Source organism: Nicotiana tomentosiformis, chromosome 7 (assembly GCF_000390325.3).
Source record: "Nicotiana tomentosiformis chromosome 7, ASM39032v3, whole genome shotgun sequence".
In the NCBI taxonomy this organism is placed as follows: Eukaryota; Viridiplantae; Streptophyta; class Magnoliopsida; order Solanales; family Solanaceae; genus Nicotiana; species Nicotiana tomentosiformis.
Window position 1 is genome coordinate 100,139,881 of NC_090818.1, and position 10,757 is coordinate 100,150,637.

At 31.7% G+C, this 10,757-nt stretch overlaps 2 protein-coding genes across 2 annotated transcripts; both read right to left on the reverse strand.

Moving 5' to 3' along the window:
• Window positions 1–8: 8 nt before the first annotated feature.
• LOC104106335 (selT-like protein) lies at window positions 9–4,063 on the reverse strand. The gene is made up of 4 exons (XM_009614861.4): window positions 3,792–4,063; window positions 3,616–3,689; window positions 2,049–2,367; window positions 9–434 (listed from the first exon to the last, which is right to left on the reverse strand). Exons 1-4 carry the CDS (start codon window positions 3,963–3,965, stop codon window positions 315–317), a joined length of 687 nt encoding a protein of 228 aa, XP_009613156.1. The 5' UTR covers window positions 3,966–4,063; the 3' UTR covers window positions 9–314.
• A 2,490-nt stretch (window positions 4,064–6,553) lies between these two features.
• Window positions 6,554–8,722, reverse strand: LOC104106327 (uncharacterized). The gene is made up of 2 exons (XM_009614854.4): window positions 7,770–8,722; window positions 6,554–6,956 (listed from the first exon to the last, which is right to left on the reverse strand). Exons 1-2 carry the CDS (start codon window positions 8,578–8,580, stop codon window positions 6,652–6,654), a joined length of 1,116 nt encoding a protein of 371 aa, XP_009613149.1. The 5' UTR covers window positions 8,581–8,722; the 3' UTR covers window positions 6,554–6,651.
• Window positions 8,723–10,757: the final 2,035 nt, after the last annotated feature.

The following is a 10,757-nucleotide window of genomic DNA, read 5'->3' on the forward strand; positions in this document are numbered from 1 at the left end:
ACAATGTCTAATGACAATTAAGCATATTATCCATTCAAGCTTCTACTAAATACTGTTGGATTTGCGGGAGAAAGTGTTTATACAATATACAAGTCAAATGTCACAAAGATTTGTGGGAGGAAAAACCTTCAAGAGATTGATCAATACCAGATCCAGTCCCTAGAGTTGAAAGTTTCTTTGCAAAAAGTTTTACTATCTAACCGCGAATCAACAATTTCTAAAGAAGATGCTGTTGGACCTGTATGTCTATTACAATGGAAGACCACAAGGTAAAGAACTCTAAGGTAATGTGGAACAAAGTGAAATCTCCACTTCTACGACCAGGAAGATGCACCAAGTCCATCCACTACCCTTGGGTTAGCAATCCTTCTGCCAACTAGATCTTTCAGCTCAATTTCGCCAGGAAACCTATTCTCTTTCAGTTTAGAGAATACCTGTCATATAAATTGAAATTGAACAGTGAGAGGTGACACAAGAATTTACAGCAAGCTACTTGCTAATTTTTGCTATGAACTGAAAAAGGAAATTCAGTACACAGTAAGTGTTGCTGAGAAGGAACGCAAAAGGCAATTACCCTCCGGCTCGCTTGATAAAAATAAAATATCTCAAGGGGTAAGTTTCAGCTGCATCTGAAATTGTCTTAAGTGGAAATAGCTTTCTTATCATTTAATGAGGCATCTTGCATTTCATAAAAATTGCGGGCAAATACTTCTTACATAAGGGCCATTCTATCCAACTTTCAGGCATTATGATGCGTTTCAAGAATGGATGATTATCATAAGAAATTCCAACATATCATAAGATTCTCGTTCTTGAAAATACACATTTTTCCAAAAATTGATGTTATCTATGAAGCTACAAAAGCCCAAGTATAGGTGTTCGAAGAAGCTATTCGCCTAAGGATGATGTGTACGACTATTGTATATTTTAATAATCCTTCTGTCCCATGTTATATGATACACTTTCCTTTTTAGTCCGTCCCAAAAAGATGACACATTTCTATATTCAGAAACAATTTAAGTTTAAACTTTCCATCTTACTCTTTAATAATTTGATCTACAACCACACAAATGTCGATAACTTGTTTTGGACCACGAATTTCAAAAAGCTTCCGTTCTTTCTTAAACGCCATGCCTAGTCAAGAACCTCCACATAAACTGGGACGGACGAAGTAATAATAATCCCACCCAATGGAACACTTTAGTAACAAGACTAACGGGTTGTTTGATGTTATAAAAAAACGGTTGGCAAAGGCAGCCAAATGCCTTTTTATCTTATCATAGGTAGAGCAGTCATGCATGGCATTGCCTCTTAATCAATGTTTCTGTGCTTTTCGGATTTTTAAGTCTAATCAAGCAGTTTTTTCAAATTGCACAACATCCTACTAAGAGAATGCGTTTTTATGCTATTAACTGACACACAGCTGACTCCATACCTCAGGTTATGCAACAGACAAATGTAAATGGACCCGACATTGACTCACATTCTCAAGCCTTATAAATTTGACATATTCTAGGCAGTCAATTAAAAAACTTCATATCACATGCTATAGGGGCTACAGAGATTTCTGTGAACCTTTGATACTTCAAAAGTTAGGATACACTTAAAATCCTTTCATATAATGGTACCGCCCGAAGATGATTCTCACCAAATTTAGTAGAAACATTTTATATCATTGAAAAGGGAGTATAACATGCCAACGGCATCCTTATTCCGAAAATGAACCATAATTTGTCTTAGGCAATTTTCTCTCTGTGAGAGGTGAAAGAGAAGGAGAATGAGAGCTGTGCAAAGAGTTAAGGTCAAAGTGAAGTTCTATTTCATTTTCTTTTCTGAAAAGAGCAAAGAAATTAACATAGTAAAGATGGACATCTATTTAGTCTCTAGTAAAAATGGTTTCCAGAATTTTCTTTTCTCCTAGATCAGATAGTTTTAGGCTTTTATCCACAAAAAAAGCACAAAAATAGTAATCATCTCCCAATGTTTTTAAGCTCAAGGAAAAAGGTAAACAAATAAGATAAGCATCGACAGATAGAGAAAGTACGTACCAGTTCACCATTACAATACACTTCAAAAGCACCAGAGCTTTGCAGCATGGACTGAAAGAAATTTCCCAGGAGCCAAGTGGTTGCCATAGTTCCGAATCTGTTAGCACGCAAGTGATAGAACCATGGAGGTGGTACAGCAAATCCCAACCTAGGAAATATTTGTTCGCCACCCATTACAAGGCCAATGACGCCAAATTGAAAAACGGGTACTACTTTGCTCAACAAACGTTTTGGAAGTGGAGGAGGATAGTTAGCAAGGACGACATGGACACCAGGAAACTGATTTTCCAACATGTTTTTCATTGTCACAGCTGTCCCTCTGGAAAGAAAGATGAAACTTAAATGCAGTTTGTTATGGTAAGAGTGCCAAGGGAAAACAGTTGTACAGCAAACATAATAGATACAACAAGAACTAGATGACCAATTGAATGAAGTAATGAAAGGTAAATACAAATTCCTTTTCGACATTATGACGCTGCCATTATCTTCTCTTACGCACACAAAGGACCGCATCCATGACTAAAATTGTTTACGCACCAAACTTACCAAGCATGCACTTCTATGCAGAGGCGGATCCAGGATTTGAACTTTATGGGTTCAAGTTCGGGAAGTCTGGAATCAATTGTTTGTACTTATTTGATGAATTTTGTTACATATATACAGGGTCTGTACCAAAGCTACCGGGTTCGGATAAACACATAATCTGACTCTACATCTGCCCCTGCTTCTATGGATTCTGTATATTGGCATATATGGGAAAGGCTTTTGCATCTTAATGGCATTCAACAGACGGAACAAGGAAGGTGTACAATGTCCTCTCTACAAATCAAACAACAAGGTTATGGCCTTATAAGAGGCCTATACAGTAAATTCTCCTTTAGTTTTGGGAACTCTTTTCCATCCTGCAACTAAGACTATTCCACCACTTAACTTAGAATGAAATAAGCACTCAATCAAACGAGCTCAAACCATGTCGGAAAGCCAAGAGATTATGCTCCTCAATAACTCAATATCCTTGACAGTATCATCTCTTTTTCTTGAGGATATAGAGGATTTATACCACAAGTGGTAGGAGCCCGAAATTTGTACAAGGGGATTCATAAAAATGAGTATTAAAGTGTCACACCTAAGATTTGAACTTGTGAGCTAAGGCAATTTTTGAAACCCCTTTACTCCTGTGTCAAGAGGATTCACAGTTCATATATAACCAAAAAAAATTGTTTTTTACCCTATTTACTCGTTGCGATTTTCCGAGGAAGGGGGATTCACCTTGTCTCCCTTTAGCTCCGCCACTATATACAACCGACCCAAGCTAGTTTGGGACTGAAGCCTAGTTGATTGACTGACTGATAACCTATTATCTTGACTTTCCCACTTTAAACAACTTGTCCATCACATAAGCTAACATGCCATTTCAATTGCTAATTTATGAGAGAGCATTTTTGGAAATTGGAAGAAAAATTCCAAACATTGCCAAGAATATACTAAACTAATATACTTTGTCCAAAAATTTCGATAAATCAAGCAACCCCATATGATGCTATAAAAACAGCATTAGAAACAAAACCTGAAAGAACATGAAGAGCAGAAATCAATGCTGACGGTGTTACCAATACCAACTGCACCAATACCAGCAGTTTTCTGCAAAGTCAAACACAAACAAAAAAAGAATTAAAAATTAAAACTAAAGATACCATTTTTGTTAAAAAGAAAGAGAAAGAAAAGAGAACATTTTTGAGGTACCTGAGTAGGGAAATCAAGAGTCTGAGGTGGTTGTTGTTGGATAACTGACGGCGGTTGATGGTGGTGGTGGTGATCGGAAGAGGGTTTTTGAGGGGGCGGAGTAAAAAGATTGAAAAGATCGGAGATGAATAGGAAAAGGGGTAATCCCACCAGAAGAAGCTGAGTTCGATCCATTGTTTGTGTGTGTGGGTGTGAGAGAGAGAGAGAGGAGGGGAAGAAAGAGGAGTGGGGTTTTCTCAAGGAAAAGAAAATGTTTTTTAAAAAAAATGTAAAGTCCTTTTTTGGGTGAGAAATTAGATCTTGAATTACTTCTTTCTGTTTTGGTCGTTGTAAAAATTGGTGACATTGATGCTGTTTAAATTGACGATGTTGTTTTAACTATATTTTAAGTATTTAAAATGAATAATAATATTTAAGTATTAAATTAAAGTAAATACTAGTATAGTCACACATTTCTATAACAATATCTTAATATAACAGTTATTCACTATAAAAGTCAAATTTACTCGGAACCAATCTTTTATGTTATGTTATATTATATAACAACTCTTCAAACAAACACGGTTATTATAGAAATGTTTGACTGTATGATTTTTATGAGATTTTTACCTATATATACTATATTAGAAATTTATTTACCCTCACTGTTTAGATTTTAATTTAATTATAAATTAATATATAATTTACCAGTTAAATATAAATAAGTTTAAATAAATATTCTTGATTGTAGCCTTTTAATATGAAAGTCAAATTCCATAGATGTATCGCTTCTACATATCTCTCCCACTCTCTCTTTCTATTTTCTATTTTCTTTTTTTCTGCCCAACTTCTTCATTCTTTGTATTTCTATAATTTTCTCCCCTTTTCTCATCTTCTTTTTCTTTTTTCCCAGAGAATTCAATAATAGATTTGGTGTCGATGCTTGTCACCATCGAATCAGTTGTTGTTTGTTGCCCCGCCAGCTATTGAAAGCCATCACAAGCTTCGAAACTTTGGTTTTGAATTCGAATTTTTTAAAATTACTATTTATTTTGATTGGGTATTGTTGCAAACGATTAAGGATATTCTTTGATGTTTATATCTCAATTTTAAGGGTGTTTGGTGAAAATTAGAGTTGATTTTGGATGAATTTTTAGATTGAAACTCGAAGACGAAGATGTATTAAAGTTATATTATAATTGTATGTAAATTGTATTTAAGTTGTGTTATGGTGTAGTTATATTTTTTTATTTGAATATTGTATGAAAGTTGAAAATAGTTGTATAATGTATGAATCATTGTGAAATTTGTATTTAAATTATAAATACTTTCTTTTTACATAAAATTGTTGATGTGTATCAAAATTATATTAAGAGATGAAGTTTTGATTGGAATTTCATAGAAGAAGAAGAAGAACACACCACATACAAAATATATACAAATCATATATAAAATATATACAAAGACATATTTGTATAAATTTATATGAAAATTGTATATAAGTTGTATGATGTTATGGTTATTTTTGACTGGGTAAAAATGATGTATGAAAATTGTAGATAAGTTATAAATAAGTTGTATAATATATAATTAATTATATAAAAAATATTTTTAATTTATATGTTGTTGTAAATGTATCAAATTTGAATATTCCGGCATTAAATTCGTTTGGTTTAGGTACTGTCTATTGGCAGTGTCTCTATTGCTTTTGTTGGTGCTACTTTCTGGTTCAAGCTATTAAAATAGTTTATAGGACTTGGTTCTCAATTAAGTCTTGAACGATTTTACGTTACTGTGGTTCGGGCATTAGTGGAATTGCTATACTACAGTTAAGGCACTATTGGAAAGAGTAGAGGAGAGAAAAAAAAGGAAAAGGTATAATTGTATCCCATAATTTAATACACTAATAATGGATTATATATGGAGAGAGGCGGCAAAGAATAGGGAAAGAGGAGAGAAGAGAAGAGAAAAAGGAAAAATAGTGTAACTGAATAATTTAAGGCGCTAATAATGAACTGTAAGCAATTCTTGTTTAAGACATGTAATATACAAAATTAAGATAATTATAAATAAGTTTCAAATGTTATATAGAAACAAAAAAATCCCAACTTTTATCCAAAAGTAATTAAAATATTGCATGTCCAAACACGTCCGGGAAATTCCAAGGTTTGAAAAACTCGACTTTGTTGATTTGATTTATAAATTTAAAAACCCGAAAACATTGATTTAGTTTGATAATTGAAAAATCCGAACCAACCAACCTGTACACCCCTAGTTTCAGTTGCAAATATGTACTCTACTTGTTAAGGTTGTTGGTGTGATAATCGATGAATTAGAATTAACTAAATCTAAGACCAAAAGTGTAACTTGCTTTATTTATATAGATCGCTCTTAAACTTGTCAAACAAAAAAGTTTCTTTTTTTTGTTTTTGTTGATTAACATTAACTTTTAATGCTTCATTAGGCATTTTATGGTCTAAATTGAAGACCCAATTAAAGGTGACAGATATGCATACAGCATATAAACACTCATTGGTAACATGACACATTACGTATTTTACAACAAAATTGGGTGGGTGTAATGCCTATTATTTTCGGCCATTATTTTCCTCTCTTTTTTTCGGACCAATTCCTCCAAAATCAGTCGAATGAAAATTCATTCAAATCAGTTGAACAACTTCGAAAGAACAAAAATGAATAACAGCAGAACATGATACAAGGAGTTATAAATCTCAACTCTAAAGCCAGTCATGTTATAAACTTTCCAGATGCTGAGCCATGAATAATTAGAATTTGTAACTAAATTTTTTCTAGCCAAAATTTGAGACTTAGATATTATAATTTAATAAGTACGTATGACTCATATACAAATTGTCATTGTCTAAAATAATAAAAGTTCATGGACAACCTGATCTAATAAAAGTTCAAGAATTTCTTGTCCAAAATTTAGGCATAAATCCTCAAAATCTTCAAACTTGAAGTTTCCACTATTTCTAGTAGCTACCCAATATGACTCATTTAACTCTTCTTCTGTTAATCTACAAATTTCTCCAAGTACCTTTAAGTAATAATCTGCCTCTTTATTAATCTCCTTTTGTTTCTCAACTTTGCTTGTGATTGCAAGTTCTGGATTGGTGACTCTTGTTTGAGACTTTCTTGAATTAAGCTGCATTTTCCTTTCATTTCCTGCCGAATTTCATACAAAAGAAGGTATTAATAGCTGTTTACTCTGGGTAAAATAATTTCAAGGTAAAGACTAAAGAATGAACACGTGATTTCGATAGCTATCTACTAAAAGATACCTACAGTAGTTACTTGGATCAAGTCTATTTCATAAATCTAAAAAGAAATAGTATATCATTTCAATATGGATTCAACGGGATTTAAGAACTATGAGCTGGAATCACCTAAATCTATATTTGATTATTCAAATGGACTTGGAATGAAAATCTATGTTAATAAGTGGAGCTAATTATTTGAAAATAGAGGTAATTACAGGTTAAATTATACAGCTATAATGTAAATTCTTTTTATATTTTTATCCTTAATGAGTTAAGGTGATTCTTGAGGTGCTATTTGGTATATCATATATTTGCTTGATTTTAAATTTTATACACTGATAATATATAATATATTTGCAAGTTAGGTAAAGTTAATCCTCAATAACATGGAGTAATTTATAAGCCTGATACGCAAATGTAAAAAGCAGAGTAATACCCTGTTATAGGCTTATATATGTTTAAATAATATTATAAAAAGTCTTTAGACCTTACTTAAATTCTTTTCAGTTACTTTAGATTGACTAAGTCAAGCAAATTTATCTCTCTAATATATATATTTATTTATTTTGAAGAAATAAGCATCCTTGGTTTTCTTTTCTACCAAATTTCATCCAAAGGTAGAAGGAGTCAAATTAAACATTAAAATACTCAAAAAGGAAAAAAAAACAGAAACTATGGAACAAGTTAGGAAAATTAGGAGTCACTTTGTGAAACACACCTGCTGGGGTAGCAACTTGTTGAGGATGATGAATTGGAATTGAATCTGCTGATTTAAACAAAGGCTGCATTTTAGTAGACACTACACATTTGCTCTTCTTCTTCTTCTCCTTAACCTGGGATTCAACAGATATTTTCCTTGGATAATCCTCAAACTTCACTTGCTTTTTCACCTTATTAGCAATCCTATTTTGTTTTCCACAAACTTCTTTCTTCTGGCCAACAGTAGACATATTTAATGATGTTTTAGCAACATCAACTTTCTTCTTCCCTTTTTTCTGAACATTTTTTCTACTGCTATCTGCAGCATTCTTTTGCTTCATTTCTTGATTTCCCACCTTATTGGATTTTCTAATATTAAAGCCCTGTTTCTCTTTTTCATCATTGAAGCAAAATACTAAAAACTCTGACTTGAATTCTTGATCAAAATTTGGTATTTCGCGAAAAGACAAGGATGTTCTAACTCTTCTATGATGAAAATTTTCAGTTAGATTAAACTGCATCAAGTAATCAAGAGAATTAACTGACCTGCTTCTTGGAAATGAACCAACAAAAGTGTTGTTTTTTTCAGGTAATGAGTCTAATCCCATTAGCCTTGCTACAATTCCTGGACTATTGGCTGTAACTTTATTACTAGTAATGTTTTCATCAGCCTTGAAAGGTAATTTTTGACTAGAAAAATCAAATTCTGTTTTATTTGGTTTTGTAAATTGATCAGAAGGGTGTGTTGGGAGGCTCCCACCACAAAGTAGTCTTTGAAAAATGCCTGAAAAACACTTAGCTGAAGTTACATCCTTTGGATTTTCAGCCATGTTTTGAGTTTTCAAGAAAAAGAGAACAAAAAGTTATCACTGGTCAGTGACTGAAAGAGAAGAAAAGTCACTAAATAGAATGGTTTTTATAAAAAGGGGTTGATAGAGAATGATGAAAGGAACATCAAGTTGGCTATATCAGGGAATTGAAAAAAAAACCTCTACTTCAAAAAATTAAGCATGAAAAGGACCTTTTTTGTTGTTTATTTTTGCAAGATTGAAGAAGGGGGTGATTTAAAGAAAGGGGTAGATAGGAAATAATGAAAGGAACATCAAGTTGGTTTTACAAGGGAGTTGAAAAAACAGAACAATTTCAAGAAGCTTAGCACTGAAAAGGACTTGTTATTTTTTTTTCTTGTTTATTTTTGCATAGTTTGGAAAAAAGGGGATGTGTAGAGGAGGACTAAGAGTTTGAATGATGTTTCTGAGAAGTGGGGGGACTTGGAACTATTTGAAAGCTTTAAGAATGAAAATTTGATTGAAAGACTTCTGGCTCATTGAGTTCACACTATAAGTTTGGAAAAATCTTGGACCTGAAAAACTGTTATTTTATTAATCCAATGCAATATCACACGCTTATCTACCCTTATTCTTTTATTTTCTTTACATCTATTTTGGTTGGTCCAATATTATAATTACTCATAAGAATCTAACATATATACTTTGATAGGGATAAAATAAGTTTTAACATTGTCAGTTTATTTTGGGAAGAAATTCAAAAATAGTCAGATTTACAAGTGGTTATTGAAAAATAGCCACAATTTCAAAATCATCGAAATTTAGTCACTTTTCATGTAAAGATAAATTTGAACGAAAACACTGTTCATAATCCGAAAAATACTCCAGCATAATATACTGAAATTCCAGTATACTTTGCTGGAACTCCAGTATATTATACTGGAGCCAACAAAGTATACCGGTCCAACATAATATGCTGGAAGTTCATACACAGGTGCACCGAACTCCAATATATTATGCTGGACCGGTCTCTGTTGCAGCAAAATAGTGACTATTTTTCAATGACTTGGCAAACGCCGACTATTTTTGAATGACCAGTCCGAAAACTGGCTATCCCGTGCTATTTTAACTTTATTTTGATATATTGTAAGAAGCGGACAACATATCTTATTTTTCATGATTTCAAGTTGTACTTTTTATGGACAAATTTAAGTTATATATACTAGTAGTGTATTTTACACCATCTATTTAATTTAATTGTATATAGCAAATTATTACTTTATTTTTCAGGTTACTCTATCATATTCTTATGAAGACCTGTTGTCAAGTTAACCTAATGATCAATGTACAGATTTTAAACTATGGATGAATTTAAGTTATATACATCGACAGTAATAATTACGGGCGTACATGAGTCTAGTTGGTTCGGTTTTAACCAAAATCAAATCAAACCAACTATATCGGTTTGGATTGATTTGATTTTGTTAGGTTTTTTCAGGGGGTTTTTTGTTACATGAATATTATTTTAATTTTACTTTGTTAAAGTTATATAAAGCTTGATAAATAAATATATGTTTAGTAAAAATTGAAAAAACTGACAAACATATATATTATCTATTAAAATATTCTTATGGGAGAATTTTTTTTTATTCACATGATAGTTATTTTCTTAGTTGTTGATGTACACTTTCAAGGTTAACTGAATTTAATAATTAAACACAAAAATTAATATATATGAAACCTAAATAATAATATTTTATTTAATTAAAATTACCGATAAAATACCACTTCAAATTCGAAAAAGATATAAGAGTTTAATAGATCTTGACATATGAATATGGAAGAACAAAAAGATTGACGCATTTCAATAATACTTGATAAGATAGTAATGATACAAACTATTATTTGAAGTAAATAATAATAGATGCATTTCAGAATTCTATTAAATATTACATCTCATGAGAGGGCTCACAAATATTTTTAGATATTTTTTAAAGAAAATCTATATAAAGTCTTAAAAATATATTTAAAAATTATATATTTATAAGTCGATTTGATTCGAAATATTTTACTCAATACCAAACCAAATTAAATTAAATCTAATCAAATTTTTTAATCGATTTAGTTCAAGTTTTTGATTTGATACGATTTTTGAGTTCGATTTGAACACTCAAGTACATAGTCCAAGGGCATTGAAGTTTGGATGTCACAATACAAAG

What these genes read in the sequence shown, in the direction of transcription:
- LOC104106335 (XM_009614861.4), bottom strand. Translation starts at nt 3,965, where the DNA reads ATGGATCGAACTCAGCTTCTTCTGGTGGGATTACCCCTTTTCCTATTC. An exon ending in CTCTTGATTTCCCTACTCAG is followed by an intron (nt 3,690 to 3,791) that starts GTACCTCAAAAA and finishes TTGACTTTGCAG; the next exon opens with AAAACTGCTGGTATTGGTGC. An exon ending in TGCTCTTCATGTTCTTTCAG is followed by an intron (nt 2,368 to 3,615) that starts GTTTTGTTTCTA and finishes CTTTCTTTCCAG; the next exon opens with AGGGACAGCTGTGACAATGA.
- LOC104106327 (XM_009614854.4), bottom strand. Translation starts at nt 8,580, where the DNA reads ATGGCTGAAAATCCAAAGGATGTAACTTCAGCTAAGTGTTTTTCAGGC. An exon ending in ACAAGTTGCTACCCCAGCAG is followed by an intron (nt 6,957 to 7,769) that starts GTGTGTTTCACA and finishes GAAATTCGGCAG; the next exon opens with GAAATGAAAGGAAAATGCAG.